The following is a 17,916-nucleotide window of genomic DNA, read 5'->3' on the forward strand; positions in this document are numbered from 1 at the left end:
TCCCCCAAAGTGTCACATTGCGAGACTCGCATCGTAGACGCCCGCCGAGTGTGGGGCCGCTCCGACTCCGGTCCGGCCGTGTGGGTCCTGGTTCCGGCACCGTTGAGCATCTGCTCCGACACGGCAGGGAATGAAAACAGGCATTGCTCTGGCAGTATGTCCTGCCAAGCGTATGGATTCTGTTACAAGGGTACATCCTCGGGCAGCCCCCTTGACGAGGCCCTAGAGATGTCCTCTCCATCGCCTCGTCAACCCTGGTCAATTGGTCGTACATGAGTCCTGCATCTGAGAACACCATCAGAGGGCAAAGGCGGGGTTGCGAGATAAGGACCAGTCTGAGCCAGTGAAGGTGCATTGCTTATAACCTTGAGCCACCAACAACGCAACGGTGTACGTCATGCAAGCAATGTCCGTTGGAGAATGAACCAGATACAAAAGTATACGGGGCACACGCCCGCGCGTGGGAGTTTTTCCCTCTCTACTATATATGTGTTACCTGCACCAAAACCAAAGTGCTCCTGAGGCATACCTACTAGATCATCAGAAGGGAACAACTGGGATAGCTGGTGCTACCAATATTCGCTGCGGTCACCCCTGACACTACGAGGCAACCAAACACGACTATCAAGACCTGACATCATACACACCTCCGCAATGTCTCCCAAGCAGACTCGGGTCGCTGTCGTAGACGTGGGCCCCCTCAGAATTTCATGTCACATTCCTGGATGAATCCACGCTGATACTTCACTCGCGCAGTCCAGCTCCGGCGACCGCCTACCAGACTACGCCAGAATGCTCTTCAAGGCCAAGGCCGACAAACAACTCACCTTTGAGCAGATCGGCAGCGAGCTGGGACGCAACGAGGTCTCCGTGGCCGCTCTTTTCTACGGGCAAGCGCAAGCATCCTCGGAGGACGCGCAGAAACTATCTGCATTGCTGGACATCCCTCACGCGGCTCTCGCCAGCTCGCCACTGTGCAGTGGCTTCCCCGACCGCGGGAGTGCAGGTCCGATGCCCCCCGTCGAGCCGCTCATATACCGACTGTACGAGATTGTGCAGAACTACGGTTACGCGTTCAAGGCGGTCTTGAATGAGAAGTTTGGAGACGGAATCATGAGTGCAATAGCGTTCTCCACGAAAGTGGACAAGGAGGTTGATGGAGACGGCGTGACGTAAGTCCAACTCCCCCGTGTTCATAGTCCGAAAGTGGATGGAAAGACACACTTCTCCAACACAAGATCTTGCAGCTGACCTCTCGAAACCACAGGTGGGCCGTCATCACTCTTCGTGGCAAGTGGTTGCCATATACTCGATTCTGAGCGTCGAGGGGCGAACATTGTGTGCCTGGTGGCGTTTCTTTTTAGTACACAAAAAGTAATCTCAGTTTAGTCATTGACAGGCACGATGTAATAGCTGTTTCATAATTGCTGAGAATGCTTCGAGGTTGTCCGCACCGAATTTCTCACCGTCTCTAGAACCGTCTTCCGACGGTCTCCAAATAATTATGAGTTGGACACCCGGATCAGTGGAAACACAAGATTCCGGTCGGCAATCAAGCTTTTCTACCAGCAACCAGAAACACAGATTCTGAATTTCCACCCAATCTCAGCGGTGTAACCATCCTTTGTGGTTCGGCACATACCCCCTCTGCTCCAGGGTCGCAACCTCCGTCTGACCATGCTCCCTCCAGAAGCGCTGGACCTCTGGCATTCTCAAGTACCGTTCGAGATCTTCACTCGAGCGGAACCGCGAGTACACCCTGATCTCCTTGTCGTCGTCGTTTAGCCGGCAGACCAGCCAGGTGTAAACACCGTCGTCCTCCTTGCTCACCGCAGGCTCGACCTGCTCGCGGAGGGCCTTCTCGACGACATCGCGGCCTGCGGGAGTGGTGCAGTGGATCCGCATGTCGTGCATCACGCCGCACTCGCGCTTGTCGCCGGGCTTGTCCAGAAAGCCGGCGGCGTAGCTGTAGTACAGCAAGTCCAGACCCGTGGTCATGCAGGGCAGAGCGGTCTTGAGAAAGGTCCCCATAGTGGACGACTTGAGGTGGACATCCGTGAGTGCCTGTATTTATTATTGTCAGCACGAGGGATCCCGGCTTGCGAGTTGTGCACAGGAGAAATCGCGAGATGAGTGAAGCGTGAAATCGCTGCAGGTGAAGTTTAGGAGGGATGGATATCTAGACTTATGGCCAAGCGCACACATACCGCCATGTTCTCGTACACCTCGAACGCAAACATGAGCGTCGTGTTGGACACGTCGCTGGCATAGTCGAACGGGATGCCAAAGTAGTACGTTTTCGTGCTCTTCTCCTCGCTCCAGACGTACTCGGCCAGCTTGTCGTAGGCTGCCTGCCAATCGCCGTAGTGGCCGGGCACGAAGTTGACGTTCGCGAAAAGGTACATATCCGACATGATTACGGTTTGCTTCAAACACCCTGAGAACTCTCGGAGGACTGTCTTTCGATGAGCAAGGTCGACTATGAGATAGGCGAAGAAGGATTCTCAGGAGGAGTTCCGGTGGCGTGCTCTACTTGTCCCGGATAAACATCAACCTGAGCTGCATTGATCTCTCTTCTGAAAGACATCCAGAGGGCACTCAAAGGACTTGAAGACAAACATTCGCGCTAGTCAATTTATATCTCTGTCTCCCATGACCTTTGCGTAAACGTCTGTGCCAAGGGGGTAAAGCCAAAGCCGAGTATGAACCGACGTGCACCTGCGCCTAAGAACTAAAAGACAACATGCATGTAGACGAGGCCAGAGCTAGCTACCAAGACAATCCTTTCCATGGTGTCGTGATCAGAATTGCACAAAAGACCCCTCTCGAGTCCGCGGCTGTCTATATCCGCACGCATCGCAGAACAGTGCCCATGCAGATCTTCCCCTGCTAGACCCTGAGACGGGGAGCTGGTAAAGCGTGATTGATGTGCGAAGAAGCTACAAGAGACGCTAGAGCTTAAACACAACCACAGACGCAAGCAAGCAAGTGCGGCAGGCTGGACAGCTGACCCCAGAACGGGAAGGACGGTGCAAACTATCGTGGCACAAACTCCGCACACAGGGCGTTTCCTTGCCCTTAAACCCGCGCCATGTCCTATAGTCCAGAAGCACATCCGGATGATCGATAATAGACCAATTGGTAGTTGAAAGATGGTGATGGACTCGAGAGGTTGAGCATCAAAAGGCCAGGACAACGAATTGATTGTACCGAACCAAGTCACCAACGAAGGTACACTAAGTAGGACACCCAGTTGTGACCATCTCATGAAGCGCGCAACTAGCGTTTCCTGGTCTAAGACTCGCCAGCCTCCTCCTCAGTGAAAGAACGTCTTGCCCTCGAAATCAGCCAATCACCAACGAGCCCGCATGGTCCCTAATAGCTCCCGGGTTTTGCATGTCACACTCTCCACACGCATGTCTTCCCCCACAACGCCTCGTACCCGCAGTCACACACACCCGCCTGGAGCCTTCGCAAGGAACAAGACTTCCGATACCTGGGCCACACACTTATGGACACATCACATTCTGGAGGTGTTGTCCCTCCGAACTAGCGGCTGGGAAAAAGAGACTACGGAAGACGGTCACCGGGCCGAGAAACACACAGGCTGCACCCCAGATAGATGACGAGGCTTATCAACCTGGCAGTTGTTAGTGAACGCCAGGGCCCGGGTCTGGCTTGCCGGACTCCGAGGATCCCAGCTCATACACGGGGATTTTCTCCGCACTCGTCAGCATGGTCCTCAGGGGTAGAACCATCTCCTCCTCACTGAATGGTTGGCGTATTTTGTGCTTGGGAGTGTGCATTCGTCTGCGCGAGCCAAAAAAGGGCGAAGTCGAGAGCTCAATGCTTCCTGCCTCCCTCCTCCCCACATACTACTCCGCCCCTTCTTTGCTTGTGGGATGGCTCGGAAGCTATGTTTGCCATTGCGAATGGTTGTCGACCGGTCAAACGCCGAGCTTTCTGTTGCTCCGTTGTCAGTTCTACATAGATTCAGTCATCGCAGAACGTTTCCCGGGGGGCATTCGTGTTGTGGCAACCCCTTTCGTCCAAATTTGACAAGGACTTCTCGCAGAGAAATGAGTGACATTCTCCACATCTAACCCCTGGGCATAAGCGGGATGTGTGTCTTGTATTATTGCGGTGTAAGGATCACGCATTCAGGGCATGGCCGTGTCCGGACGCAGGGTGCCAGTTGTAACAGAGGCACGAATTGGGCCAAATAGAGAGCATTTTCAAGACGGACAATAAACTCGAGGTCGGAGAACAAGCAAAGTCCTAATTAAATCACTTATACTAAGTGGCAGCTTCCATGCGTGGGATATCTTTCCGTTTCCGTTCCGAGAACTCCAAACAGAAAGACAGGTTTACAACAACAAAAAAAGTTCATGTCCACTTAACACCCATGTTCGCCAACCTCATTTTCTTTATCCAACAAGCATCTTTCCTTCTTCTTTGGGGGGTCCGTGATCAGATCAATATGGATTACCGTGTGTGCCGCGTCCGACACCTTCTTGCATGATCTTAGTGGAACTCGTTCCGGTCGGCGTGGACATCGTTCTCGAGGTAAATCTCGATCTTGTTGTTCATCTTGTGGTCGATATCCTCGCAGCATATGCAGGCTGTGAGTTTTCAAATCAATATCAGCACTCACGTTTCTTCAATCTCAACAGTGCGGGGCCCATTCCATCTAGAGGATCCTCCAAGACTTACCAATGATCCCAAGGATACCAAAGGACAACGACGACAAAGCAGTCGTCCGCAGTCCCCTGACGTAACTCTGCTGCAGCGCAGCGCCTCCAGCGGCAATGATTTCGGGGGTGACGCCGGGGACATTGGCCAGCGCGCCAGCACCGAGCGGCAGGGCCAGCAGGAACGCCGAGACGGAGCTCTGGGGCAGGCCGGCCGCCGTGGCAGCTGCAGGGATGAGCTCTGCGGCAGCTTTGCTCTGCACATTGCCCAGGATTGTCTGGTAGACGGCGACTGCGACGGCACCGCCAGCGAAGCGGGCCACGCCACTGTCATGGTAATGTTGTTGTTAATGACTGCTATTGGTTCTAGGCTTTCAAGAGTTGAAGGGACAGAATGTGGGAAAAAGAAGTAAAAGGAGACTCACGCAAGACCACCAGCAATTCCGAGTTCTTTCTGATCTGTGCCGAACTGCACATAGGCAATGGATAGATATTGGGCCCAGCCGAAGCCGGTCATGGCGAGGAACGTAAAGGCGATCATCATGCCCTTGTTGTCCGGGGTGCCGAGGGCCAGCAGAGCACCGAAGATGACCATGATGGCGACCGAGCCAGTGAGTGTCCAGCGCCAATGTCCCACCTTGGTGCCAAACAGACTCAGCAGGACCGCGCCGAATGTCAGGCCCAAGTTCTGCGGCAGGGTCAGGATGACACCCTCTCGCACGTCACCCGACGTCACGTAGAAGACGGCGAGCATCGTCGGGTAGATGATATTAATAGCATAGTAGAACATAGTAACGACAAAGGCGGCGATGAAGGGGGCCGTCAGAGCACGGCCCTTACCCGCCGTAAAGACGTGCGTCGGGGTCAGTGGCTGCTTCAAGGGGGCAAAGATCTCGTAGAGAATGAAGCCGACCATGGTTGCGAAACCGGCGACAAGTGTACCAATGACCTTGGGGTCGTTGGACGGAAGAGTTGCCGTATAGACCAGGCCAGTCAAGATGAGGGTCGTGGCGATGATGAACAGCAGACCGCCACCATAGTCGAGCTCGCGGATGGCCCGCTTGAATGGAAGACCGCGCGGGTGAGCAGGCGGGTAGTAGTACATGACGAGTCCGCCGAAAGAGAACACGGCCAGGATGGCAGGGACGTAGAACAACCATCGCCACTGGTGCGTAGCGGTCAAATGTCAGCCTCGCGAGGACACTATCAAAAGCATCACTACCACACTGTGAGGTGGGGCTGTTCTTGACTTACAGCTTCGCTGGTCAGGTCGACCACACTATATCTGCCGGCGATAGGACCTATAACAACTGCGATGAGGACCACCGCATCTGCCAGAACGACGGCAATATGTCTCCATTTGTTGGGGAGGAGCTCGGGCAGGGCGAATGCCGCGAGTTGAGTGTTGCCAGCAGCAAAGCCAGTGATAGCCATGGCTGCCCACATTTGTGTGTTGCTCTTGGCTGTGCCGCCAATGATGAGACCGACAAAGAGTAGGGCATTGCCAAAGACGAGGAACCATCGCCGCCCGAAAAGATCCGAGTTTGCTGGCACGGAGAAGGGTCTCGTCAATATGGGTACCAAGGAAGGTGCTGGAGACAAGCTCACCTCCGCAGATCATGAAGGCAATTGTGATGGTCATCAGATATAATGCAAGATACCATGTCTGGCCCGTCACGTCGCCGAGCTGTGTCGCCACGACTGCCTGGCAGGAAGCCAAGGCTGGCACGATCCAGAATGAGAGACCATAGCTGGCTGACAAGATGCCAACGACAATCCAGGTTTTGAAGGTGACTTCGTAGTCCTCGTTGCTCTGGGGAATATAGGAGCCACGCCTTTCTCCTTTTTCCGAGTCAGAGTGTCGCTCGACATGGTCCACGCCAGGATTAGCTTGAGCGTCGCTCTTGGCAGTGTCGTCGACCGCCATGGTAATTGTTTGTGCCGAGTTTCTGTACCTGCTGTTTAGAATTTGATTTGTGAGACCGGGCGATCAGATATCTCTCGAGTCCCGTCCGTCACTCCCAGCGGTGCGGACGGCGTCCGCCGCTTTATGTATCACATGCCGTGCTCCCAAGCTTGCGCCATCAAGCGGAGCAAAGCTCCAGAGAGAGCCTGAGCTCGTCTGAGCAACGACCAACCACGGGGGCAGAAGCTGCCACCAAGCTTCACGACTAGCCTCGGATGTTTGCGTGCCACAGCGACCGTCGTGGACCCTGCATGCTGCGTGGAGAGTCAGGTGTCCCTGGCCCGGAAAACAATAGCCATGGGCAAGCTCGAGCGATAAGCATCCATCTAGCAAAAGTTCTGAGCTGCGGCAAGATTGGCTAGCACGGGCGTTTGCGGCCGCCGATCTGGGGAAGTGGAGCGGGGGTGGGGCGCGCGGCATTTGAGCCCTGCCCTGTCAAGTCATGCTGTTGTTCCTCCTCGTGGCCCATGGCTGCCATGACTGCCATGACTCGGGCGACCACGTATCAGAGATGATGGGATGGGTGTCGAGATGATTCAGGAATCAAGCAATTGAAGCAGCAATTTGATCACAAGAGACATGAAGATTGCAGCAGAGGTGTCGTACTGAAGAGGGCTCGCTGCGTCTTGCCAGGAAGTTGAGCACGGTAGCTCAGACTTCTCCTGGTCATGCAAGTGAGCCGCCCTACCAACACGAAGTGCTCTCTTGCCTGTCCTCGTACTACCTTGGCGCACGGTCAGCGGAATGCATGATGCATCTGTCGCCACCATGTGAGGCGGGCTTCGTTTCTGCATAAGCAGTTTGTCTGACTCCCAGCCAGATCATGACAGATTGCAAAGCAGCGCTCCTGCCTCACTTGCACCAGTATCAAGCGGCACGAGACAAGTCAATGTGGAGACTAGGGGTCTTTGATATTGAACAACAGAGAGTATGCGAGGGGCAAGGTGTGGAGATGCGGAGGCGTAGGAATGGGAAGTTGCTGCTGCTAGCCAGGCTTAGCCAAGCTCAGGCGAAGCCGCTGGCAGGCTGGGGGACTGGTTCCTCTCTAGCACGCGGGGTACAAGGTTGACACTTCCTAGGGGGTTGGGCAGGAATCGCAGCTGGCAGGCCGGATGAGGGTATCCTCATGGGGGGTCAGACATATGCGGACTAGATCTCTTGTGGCCGTGCGCGAGCCGGACATGTTGTGGGCTAGCTAGAGCAATGCAGGTCTCAATAGCTTGGCTGGCTGTCCCCTTCCTGCAAGCCTGTAAGGCGCCCGGAGGGTAGACGAAAAGGTCACATGTGTCGAGCGTGTTTTGTGCTGCCCTGTAATGTGCTTCAGTATATGGTTCCCCAGTGGCCGACAAGAATAAGAAAATAATGACATGGATCATCCAGAGGCTCCCAGCCTACCTCAAGGTACTTACCTCGAAGCGTGGGCAGTGTGCGTAGTGGCAGCCCAGCAGTCTCACACAAGTCTAATGTGGAGAGAGAACAAGGGCTGTTGATCTTGAATATGTAGTGGATCAATGCATCGTGCACAGAAACGCATAGCACTTTTGGTCAGGTTTCCGACTCGTACCTAGCATGTCGAGGCAGGCATGCATGCTCAACTGCTCGTCATGTTAGAACACCCGTAATGCTCATGATAGGGAGACCCACCTGTAGGGTGCACCACCCGCTGCGAGCTCCCGAGGCTCCACTCAGTCCCTGCCTGAAAAGGTACGTACTCCATAGACTCTGCCAGGCAGAAAATCTTATCGGCCTTATCAGAGCGACCCACCCTGAAAAAAGTTGGGTTGGTACGCTGAACAGTCGCCGCGCGCGCTCTCTGCAGAACAGAAGACTTGCTAGACCCATCAACGCCATTTTCTTTGCAGCAAGAACAACAAGTCCGCGCAAAAATGGTCACGAAAAGCAGACTCAAGATGGCCCTTGCGGCCGAGAGGGGTGTGGATTTCAAAAAGTTCCACGACAAGAAGCAGCGCAAGGAGGCCGAGAAGAAGAAGCAGGTGAAGGGCAAGTCGCAACCCGCAGGCGAAGACCAGGACGATGAGGAGTGGGAAGATGACGAGGAGGACGTCGAGGAGGGTGGCGCTCTCGTGGAAGACGACGACGATGACGATGATGACGACGAGGACGACGAGGAAGTTCAATACGACCTGGCCGCCCTCGACGAGAGCGACAGCGACGAGTCCGAGGTCGAGATGGAGGAGAAGATTGCGAGAAAGCCCAAGACCATTCTCAAGGCAAAGAACGCCAAGCCCGAACCCAAGGCTGCCGGCGAGGACGAGGACGATGAGGAAGAAGACCCCGAAGAGGATGATATCCCCATGTCCGATCTCGAGGACCTCGACGAGGAAGAGAAGGAGGATCTCGTGCCGCACCAGCGCCTCACCATTAACAACACATCAGCCCTCCTCGCCGCCCTCCACCGCATATCGATACCCACAGACAAGTCCGTTGCCTTCGCCACCCACCAGACCGTCGTCAGCAGCGAGCCGACAGCCAGCATGATTGAAGACATACAAGATGACCTCAAGAGAGAATTGGCCTTCTACGCGCAGAGCTTGGAGGCCGCCAAGCGCGGCCGTGCTCTGCTCAAGGCCGAGGGTGTCCCCTTTGCCCGCCCGACCGACTACTTTGCCGAGATGGTCAAAGACGATGATCACATGGGGAAGGTCAAGGCCAAAATGGTCGAGGAGGCATCTGCCAAGAAGGCCTCCGCCGAGGCCCGCAAGCAGCGCGAGCTCAAGAAGTTTGGCAAGCAGGTGCAGCAGGCGAAACTGCAAGAGCGCAACAAGGCGAAGAAGGAGACTCTCGAGAAGATCCAATCCCTCAAGCGGAGTAAGTATAGCACTTTTCAGGACGAATGCAGTTGAAGGCGCGTCTCACTAACGAGAAATGTCTCTCCACAGAACGGACTGAGAATAGCGGTGATGTCGGCGCCACCGAGGCCGACCTCTTTGACGTCGGTGTCGACGCCGAGCTCAACAAGCACAAGTCGCAGCGGGCATTTTCGCGCGGCAAGGACGGCGACGCGAAGACGCAGCATGTGCCCAACGCCAAGCGGCAGAAGAAGAATGAGAAGTATGGCTTCGGCGGCAAGAAGAAGCACTCCAAGAGCGGCGATGCCATCAGCTCCGGCGACATGAGCGGCTTCAGCGCCAAGCGTATGAAGACCGGCGCGAAGGGCAAGATCCCCAAGACCGCCCGCCTCGGCAAGAACCGCAGAAAGGCGGTCGCTGGAAAGAGGTAGTGAGCTTTGATTGTACATACACTATGGTTTCTGTAGACAAAAATACCAGGCATCGGCGCTTAATGTTGCACTGTATCATCACTCGCATGCGTTTCGCAATCAGTTCCTGTGAATGTGCTTGCCTCCAAACCGAATGCCACTTCAGGCTGGTTGCAACCACAGACTTGGAATTCACAAGAGTGTACAAAACATGAGTCCAGATTTGTCCCGCTGTCTAAATGCTAACAATGCCGAGTATATCACTTCTTTTTGTTGACTCTCTTCATCGCCCGCAACTCCTTCTTCATGCGAGGATCCACAATCTTGTAGCGACCCTTAACACCCTTAGGCCGGCCCTTGATACCCCTGTTGAGGCCGCGGGCGACAACCAGCTTGGGTTGTACTCTGGGCTTCTTCTTGGCCGCCTTGGCCAGGAGCTTCGTGATGCTGTCGGCCTTCTCCTTCTCCGTCATGCCTTCTTCGTTGGCCAGCATGTCTGACTTCTTCTTGAGCTTCTCGAGACGTTGCGCGGCCTTGAACTTCTTGCGTGCCTTGGCCTCGCGCACCTTCTTGATCGGCCGGGCATTGTAGGCGCGCAGCTTCTCTTTGATTGCGTCCGCTGCAGCCTTCGTGATGGGCTTGTGTGGCTTATCGTGCTTGCCCTCGTCGTCAACGAACCACTCAGGCAGCCCGTCGCGGTCGCGGAAGGCGTGCTTGTTGAAGCCGTCGTCCATCAGGTCATAGTTCGACTTCTGACCAGTGGCAAGCTGGTGCGCTAGCGTCATGGCTTCTGCCGTGATGATATCGATGTCTTGAAAGTGTGAGCGGTGTAATTCTCAGTTGTGCGGGCACCGTGAAAAGTTTGCTTCTTACCGAGTGTGCCGTCCTCCTTTCTCTTTCCCTCATCCTCCCAATCGTCCACGTCTTCCTTGACGGTTTCGAAACCGCCCTCCTCGTCATCTGAATCCAGCTCAGGCGCATCACTCGCTTCCTTCTTGGACTTTGTGGACTTCGACTTCTTCTCGCTGACTGTCGGCTTGGGTGCCTTCTTCGGCGCAAGGCGGTCCAGATCTTCCATGATCTCATCGTCATCGTCGTCATCCTCCGGCTCTTCTTCGGCCTCGTCAAGGATACCTTCCATACCTTTGAAGATGTCCTGGTTGAAGAAATTCTTGGCGCGCTTCGACAACCCGTCTGGGCCATTTGCTGTGCCGTCAAGGTCTGTGACCAGCGGCCTCCCAGAAGACTCGTCGTCCTCGTCATCATCTGAGTCGTCGCTGCTATCCTGCTCGAGCTCCTCGTCGTCATCACTCGACTGTTGCTCGTCGCCGGATACACCCTCCCATTCATCGTCTTTGTGCTCTTGGCGGGCCTTCTTGGCCCGGTATTTTGTGTCGGCCTCGGCTTTCCTCTCCCTGTACTGGTCGAACATGTTGTCGAGCTCGCGCTCAAGACGGTCCTCCTCGTCATCCGACTCGTCTTCGGCGTCCAACGAGGAACCGATGCCACTGTCCTGATCTTTTTGGTCGTTTTGCTTGAGCAAAGCCATCTTGCCCTTGGCAATCTTATTCGTAGCTCCGTGCTTATCGACTTGCTTGAGGTTGAACATGGAGTCCTGGCCCTGAGGCCCGACCTGTTCCAGACCAATGTCCATGGGCGCCGTCATATGCAGCTGCATGCGGACAATTTCCTTCTGTTTCTTCTCGTTCTCCCTTCTCCTCTCGCGTCTCTTCTTCGCACTCTCCTTGTCTTTCATGGCCTGCAGCTCTTCTTGAATCTTGAGCTCCTCATCCATTGATTCGACTTCTGCTTGCTCGCCCTCATCGGTAGCCGACTTCGCAGCCGCTGTAGTCTTCTTTGTTGGGAGGCCGAAAGCCTCGCGAGCCTTCAGGCGCCACTTGAGCAGCATCTTGAACTCTTTCCGGCCAAGAACCTTGAGATCTTTACAGGCTAACCTGATGTCCTCGGTAGTCTCAGGCATCTTGTCCAGGGCGGCAAGAGCCACATTTCCGTTCTTGGGCTGTTCGAAAGACAACTTGTTGTAGCTACCCAGGATGGCAATGGGGTCTATCGTTTCGATGAAGTCGCTGGCTGGCAGCTCCTTGAACTGTGTGTAGTCTCCCTCCTCGTAACCATCTCTCTTTCTCTTCTTGACCTCGGGGTTGAAGACCTTGGCCTCGTTGTTGGGTGCAGCATCTGCAAGTTCGGCAAAGACAGCCCTGGGGTCGAGGAATCTGGGATCGAGGTGCTTTGGCGCCTTGAAACCACGGCACACGACGAAGATTTCGGCAGACACATTTCGGGACGATGGTGGCTTCGTAGCCTCGACCTTTGCGAAGAGCTGGTTGAACACCCAGAGAAGCTTGTTGTACTCCTTGGAGCGGAAAACCTTGGTAACAAAAGTTCCGCCCTCGATCAGGAATTCGGTCGCGAGTTTCATGGACTGGAGGGCGAGCTCGGCCTGGTTGAACGAGTCCTGTACCCACGAGGTACCGACGTTGGGAGCGCCATCGTGGAGGACGGTGTCGGCTTTCCATGTCTTGAGGTGGGAGCGGATGGTGGCACGGCACTTCTCGGTCGTGATGTCGCTCTGGAAGGTGATGACCCGAGGAATTGGCTTGATGGGGGCGAGATCGACTCCGACAATCAGAGAGTTCTGCGGCATCGTCTCTGCGGCGACCTGGCACCACGAGCCGGGCGCGGCGCAGAGATCGAGCAGGACCTTGCTCTTCTCGAGGAAGCCATACTTCTTGTTGAGCTGGATGAGCTTGAAGGCGGCACGGGCACGGTATCCCTTCTCCTTGGCAAGCTTGTACCACTTATCCAAACGCCCCTTTCCGTGCTTCTTCTGGATCGCCATGCTGCTACGTCGTCGGCAGGTACTGTGCCGGGGCCGTGCTGGAAGTTGTCGGGCAAACGTGCGATACACCAGGCGGAGGGGTGCTGGGCGATTGTTTTGCGCCGCTGCGCTACTGGGCGCCCGAATTTTTTCTGTAATCGATACTGAGCGGCTGCCAGGGTCCGGGAAGCCAGTGGGGCGCCGAGCGCCGGGTGGTGTTTAGTGAGTGAGTGCCCAGGTGGGCCACCTGGGTAGGCATTTAAGTCACAGTGATTGGTCACTGTCTGTATGTTGTAGACACACTGTGGGCCAGGATCGTGTGTAAGTGCCTGCAGAGGGAGCGCGTTCAACCGCGTGCTAGACGCGGCACCTCCACCACTTTGGCGACCACACGAGACCCATGACAGCTCCAGTCCACTTAATGAGACCTGACCTGGTAACCGTCCGGGCCCGCCACCTGAGCACTGCCCTCCAGACCTCTGAATCTCCATCTTCCCTGGCCATCACCCGAACAACCATCGCAACAGGGGGCCAAAGAACTTCATTACGAGAATGACCGACTAGACCAAAACACTTTGCAGCTTGTCTTGGACTCATACAGCACAGCACGCCTCCAGCATTGATATTCCTCATGATGACGTTTGCTCCCACACCTGCACCCAGCTGATCGTTCTTCTCTCGACCTTCTCGACGCACGGAAACCTTAACACGAGGTCTCAGCAAAATCAGGCCACATAGAAGTCTCTTCATCAAACCATACCGAGCACGATGAGCCCCCGCCGGCCCGTTGTTGACTTCGTGGTCAGCTCGCCACCTTCTGTGACGAGCTCGACGATTCCTTCGTCTCCGCCTCGACCAGACTCCCGCAAGGAGCGGAGAAACCCATCCATCACCCCCAGGAAGTTTAGGCGGTTCTTCACTCCTCGCTCGCGTGTCCCATCCCAGACCAGTCCTGCACGAAGAGCTCTACGCGAACTAGGAGCTCCGGAGATCAACCACAGATATCAGACGCCAGCCCCTTCTAGTCCGATAAAGCCGACAGAAGACGACGAAGCTGCTGCATTACAGGAAGGAAGTCTCGGAAGCTATAACACTCGATCAGCCAAACGTCGAAAGCGTGACCACACACCCGAATCATCACCCTGTGGACCAAGTGCAGCATGCTCGAGGGATAGACTCACCCTGAAGGCTCCTCCACAACACCTGCAGCCCGGACTATTGAGCCCAATCGCATCCTTGCCTTCTTCCAGCCAGGAAACATTGGATGACTCGGAGCAGGAAGATAGCGAAGATGATTTACCTGGGCTGCCTCGCCGGCCCATCCGACGCCTGGCACCCTTGACAACGCGCGGGTTTGCTGGGAAACTCGTGCAGAGAGAGCTAGGCGGTATGCCAAGGGCAGGACGTGCATACATGTCATTTCCCACTGCAGACTGGCGGACAGACACCGCCCCATTCTACAGCAGACCGGATGATGTTCATAGTTGCACAAGTCAAGACGGACCTGGACGATGCATACCGTTCTGTGTTGCTGCGTGCCACTCGAACAGCTTGACGGCGGTCGGCGATGAAGAGGGCAGAATTTGCCTCCTCGAGTCATCGGGCGATGCCTCTCAGCCATTCAGCAAACTTCATCTCACATTCCAGGCTCACAGCAATGCTATCATCGACCTGGCATTTTCTGACGACGACTACCTGCTGGCGACCGCGTCAGGCGACCAGACTGGACGAGTCATCGACATGATGACGCAGACGCCTATTGCCAACCTGCAACAGCACACAGCATCACTCAAGCAGGTCCGCTTCCAGCCTGGCAAGGCCAACAGCAGTGTGCTGGCCACCTCGTCACGAGACGGCAGCGTCCAAATCTGGGATCTCCGATGCACGGGAGGGCCAGTACAAGAAATTCCAATAATAGAACGAGAAAACGGTCTGAGCTTCAGACGACCAGCGCCCAAGCAAGGATGTGCTGTCAACAGCATCTACCATGCTCACGCACGCACGCTCAATCAGGCGAAACAAGCAGCATCCATAGGACCAGGCGACACGCCTTCCCGAGGCGAGCTGCCCGGCCGCATTGGCGACGTCTCTGTCACAGCCATGCAATTCCTGCCGCCTGGCAAGGAGCACCTGCTGGTTACAGCATGCGAGGCTGATGCCTCGATCAAGGTCTGGGACGTCCGCTCGATCCACACGTCTCGCAGCAAGACCGCAACACCACTATCCACAACTGCGCCGCCCTCATCTCACTCACGCTGGCGGCCTTTCGGTATTTCATCCCTCTCGCTGGGCTCTGATGCTTCAAGGCTATATGCCATGTGCAAGGACAATACTGTCTATGCCTACTCAACGGCCCACTTGATCCTCGGGCATGCCCCAGAGATGGAGACTCGCAATGGAGAGGCTCCGCGACGCAGACATGGCATTGTGTCACAGCAGGGCCTGGGGCCTCTATACGGCTTCAGACACCCTTCGTTCCATGCGACAAGCTTCTACGTCAAATGTGCGGTACGTCCAGCCCGCGAGGGCCGCAGCGAACTTCTCGCCGTCGGTAGTAACGACAGCTGCGCGGTCCTCTTCCCGACAGACGAGCGGTACTTCCGAGACGATCTCGCCGGCTCGATGGGTTCACTGAACCTGGGAAATTCCACCATTGCCACGTCGAACAAGGACGGCCCGCTCGGGAACACACGCAGACCACTGTTCCGCTCCAGCCTCTCGACGAATCTAGCTTCAAGGGTGCAGGATGACATCCCCATCGTGCGCGTAGGCACGCCGCTGGTCCGTGGTCACGATCGCGAGGTCGGTGCCCTCGCATGGACGAACCAGGGAAAGCTCGTCACCGTGGGCGACGATTACCTGGTGCGTTGCTGGAGCGAGGATCCGGCACAGGCAGCCGACCTGCGAACCGGAGGCGAGACCGAGGGTCGCCGGTGGGGCTGTGGCTGGGCGGACGTTGGTGAGGACTGGGACGTGCCAGACGATGACAGTGATATGGGTGACGACGAGTAGGAGTGTGCAAAGATCCTACTGCCAAGCAAGGATGTCTGGCAGGAAAACGAATTTGTTTTGAGCAAGCGATGTGCCTGAAGGAGGTTATGGCCTTTTGATTCTGTAGAGTTTACAGTGCTCACCTACACGATACCCCAGCACGAGTACATATACTATCTCCAGAAATCGTAGTCAAACAGATACATCAAACAGGGCTATCTGACACTGGTCCTTTGGTTGAGAAATTCGATCTCTTCACTTGATCCATTATTTGGTGACCCAACTTTAGCCACATTTGCTTGCCAGTCAAAGTGCACATTAGTCATGGTGATCACAGGACTCCAAGCAGGCCGACTTTGATAGGAGCCCATGTGCTGGTGTAAGCTTCCAATGATAAGTCAACTCTGAACGAGCCGCGGATATCTCAGAGGGCCTGCCGGGCGACTCCGCATAGGGCCCGCAGGCCCGTGTGGCCTGGCCGGATGATAAGGAACACCGCGACTTGTGTGGCATCCGGCGGAGACAGGTATCGGCCAATCGGGCCCATTGTGCGTGGGAGACCCCACATCGGCGTCGGCCGCTGATAGGGGTCCCCGTCCGTATCTCATTGGTGGTCAGTGAGGTGGCATTTCCCCAGATTCTTGCAAAGTTGAAGCAAGCCTCGCCCGAGGAGAGTTGGAGATTCGCTCCAAAATCTCTGTCAGATCATTGGCTGTGCGGGATGTAATCGGTGGTGGCATGCACAAAAGATATAAAGCCACGATGACCACCCCGCTGTCGTGTTGCAGTCCAGCATATCGCTTTTTGCTGTGCCCCCTCTAGTTGCTACCATAATACCATTGATTGCCGGACGTCTTTAGCCACTAGAACCTCTTCGACAAGAATCATTGAGCTGAAAATTCACATCGACGCACAATGGCCGACTCCACAAAGTATTCGGACCGGTCGATCCCGAAAATCTCGTTGCACGATTTCGAGAGCCGCATCGACGAGATCACAGCCGAGCTTGTCGCGGCTGCCGAGAGCGACGGCTTCTTTGCCGTGACCAACCATGGCATCTCTGTGGACGAGGTCGAGCAACAATTCGCTGCCGCCGAGCAGTTCTTCAGCCTGCCAGACGACATCAAGAGTACAGTACCATTTACCCACAAGAACACTGGCTGGGAGAAGGCTGCGCAGATTCGGCCGAGCACGGGTAAAGCCGACCAGAAGGAGAGCTACCAGATGCAGTACGGCAGTAACATGGATGGCAAGTGGCTGTCCGAGGAGACGATACCCGGCTTCAAAAAGCAGAGCCTCGAGTTCATGCACAAGTGCCAGGGCGTCTCTGCGAAGCTCATGACGTGCTTTGCAAGGGGTCTCGGCTTTGACGACGAATACTTCATCCGCGCTCACAACGTAGAGAGGTCGAATGTGCAGACGGTCCTGAGGATGCTGCACTACTTCGCCATGGACCCTATGGTGCCTGTGCCCGAGGGATACTACCGTGCGGGTGCGCATGCCGATTGGGACTTCTTGACCTTGTTGTTCCAGCGGCCAGGTCAAAGTGGTCTCGAGATCTGTCCCGGCCGGGAGGCTTTCACAGAATTTGGCCTGGGTGACACCTGGACAAAGGTCGAGCCTGTTGCTGGCGAAATTGTCTGCAATATGTGAGTTGACTCGAACCCGCCTGCCCGCGGGGTTTTGAGAAGGAGATCGATATGCTGACCGGAGCCTCTGATGTTTACTAGTGGCGACCTCCTCATGTCATGGAGCGACGATAGATTCAAGTCGACCTTCCACAGAGTCAAGACCCCGGCGGATCCAGCGACCGACTATTTTGGTCCTCGGTACAGCATGGCGTACTTCAACCAGCCCAACACAGACTGTGAGATTCAGGGCCCGCTCAAGAAATACCCAATGGTGACAGGACAGCAATTCAACGAGGCGGCCATGAAGCGCAACTACGCAGCCCTCGAGGCCAAGAAGGCAAGCATGGCCGTGGGGACGGCGCAACCAGTGGCTGTTGCGTGAGATGCCTGACCAAGGAAGTCTTCTGTATAGCTGAGACGAGAAAAGAGACGAAAGATTCAAGGTTGACCTTTACGATGACCGAAGATTGACTGCGCAGTGACAAGTGATTTACGCGACCATGAGTTGGTCCTGGAAGTGGGTACACCAAGTACGTATTTTGGGGAAGGCGGGGATGGGCTTGCAAGCTCCAAATGAG

The 17,916-nt window shown here is 55.6% G+C and overlaps 7 protein-coding genes across 7 annotated transcripts; 4 read left to right on the forward strand and 3 right to left on the reverse strand.

Moving 5' to 3' along the window:
- Nucleotides 1–183: 183 nt before the first annotated feature.
- On the forward strand, nucleotides 184–1,604 carry B0I36DRAFT_321022 (cyanate hydratase). The gene is made up of 3 exons (XM_046153636.1): nucleotides 184–690; nucleotides 757–1,172; nucleotides 1,268–1,604. Exons 1-3 carry the CDS (start codon nucleotides 655–657, stop codon nucleotides 1,317–1,319), a joined length of 504 nt encoding a protein of 167 aa, XP_046014070.1. The 5' UTR covers nucleotides 184–654; the 3' UTR covers nucleotides 1,320–1,604.
- B0I36DRAFT_407901 (uncharacterized protein) lies at nucleotides 1,321–2,414 on the reverse strand (the record flags this gene model as incomplete). Its single annotated transcript, XM_046161855.1, has 3 exons — nucleotides 1,321–1,622; nucleotides 1,643–2,064; nucleotides 2,208–2,414. 3 exons carry the CDS (start codon nucleotides 2,412–2,414, stop codon nucleotides 1,553–1,555), a joined length of 699 nt encoding a protein of 232 aa, XP_046014071.1. The 3' UTR covers nucleotides 1,321–1,552.
- Nucleotides 2,415–4,216: 1,802 nt separating this feature from the next.
- Nucleotides 4,217–6,941, reverse strand: B0I36DRAFT_266359 (fungal trichothecene efflux pump). The gene is made up of 5 exons (XM_046151212.1): nucleotides 6,300–6,941; nucleotides 5,946–6,238; nucleotides 5,117–5,856; nucleotides 4,714–5,018; nucleotides 4,217–4,622 (listed from the first exon to the last, which is right to left on the reverse strand). Exons 1-5 carry the CDS (start codon nucleotides 6,616–6,618, stop codon nucleotides 4,525–4,527), a joined length of 1,755 nt encoding a protein of 584 aa, XP_046014072.1. The 5' UTR covers nucleotides 6,619–6,941; the 3' UTR covers nucleotides 4,217–4,524.
- Nucleotides 6,942–8,419: 1,478 nt separating this feature from the next.
- Nucleotides 8,420–10,006, forward strand: B0I36DRAFT_321026 (eukaryotic rRNA processing protein EBP2-domain-containing protein). The gene is made up of 2 exons (XM_046153637.1): nucleotides 8,420–9,486; nucleotides 9,558–10,006. The coding sequence occupies exons 1-2, from the start codon at nucleotides 8,544–8,546 to the stop codon at nucleotides 9,896–9,898; spliced, it is 1,284 nt and encodes a 427-aa protein (XP_046014073.1). The 5' UTR covers nucleotides 8,420–8,543; the 3' UTR covers nucleotides 9,899–10,006.
- B0I36DRAFT_321027 (AdoMet-dependent rRNA methyltransferase spb-1) lies at nucleotides 10,007–12,990 on the reverse strand. The gene is made up of 2 exons (XM_046153638.1): nucleotides 10,751–12,990; nucleotides 10,007–10,688 (listed from the first exon to the last, which is right to left on the reverse strand). Exons 1-2 carry the CDS (start codon nucleotides 12,735–12,737, stop codon nucleotides 10,138–10,140), a joined length of 2,538 nt encoding a protein of 845 aa, XP_046014074.1. The 5' UTR covers nucleotides 12,738–12,990; the 3' UTR covers nucleotides 10,007–10,137.
- Nucleotides 12,991–13,220: 230 nt separating this feature from the next.
- B0I36DRAFT_321029 (WD40-repeat-containing domain protein) lies at nucleotides 13,221–16,070 on the forward strand. The gene has a single exon (XM_046153639.1). The coding sequence runs from the start codon at nucleotides 13,485–13,487 to the stop codon at nucleotides 15,726–15,728; it is 2,244 nt and encodes a 747-aa protein (XP_046014075.1). The 5' UTR covers nucleotides 13,221–13,484; the 3' UTR covers nucleotides 15,729–16,070.
- Nucleotides 16,071–16,512: 442 nt separating this feature from the next.
- On the forward strand, nucleotides 16,513–17,876 carry B0I36DRAFT_321031 (uncharacterized protein). Its single transcript, XM_046153640.1, has 2 exons — nucleotides 16,513–17,356; nucleotides 17,438–17,876. The coding sequence occupies exons 1-2, from the start codon at nucleotides 16,623–16,625 to the stop codon at nucleotides 17,718–17,720; spliced, it is 1,017 nt and encodes a 338-aa protein (XP_046014076.1). The 5' UTR covers nucleotides 16,513–16,622; the 3' UTR covers nucleotides 17,721–17,876.
- The last annotated feature ends 40 nt before the right edge of the window (nucleotides 17,877–17,916 follow it).

This window comes from Microdochium trichocladiopsis, assembly GCF_020744255.1.
Source record: "Microdochium trichocladiopsis strain MPI-CAGE-CH-0230 chromosome Unknown B0I36scaffold_4, whole genome shotgun sequence".
Lineage (NCBI taxonomy): Eukaryota > Fungi > Ascomycota > Sordariomycetes > Xylariales > Microdochiaceae > Microdochium > Microdochium trichocladiopsis.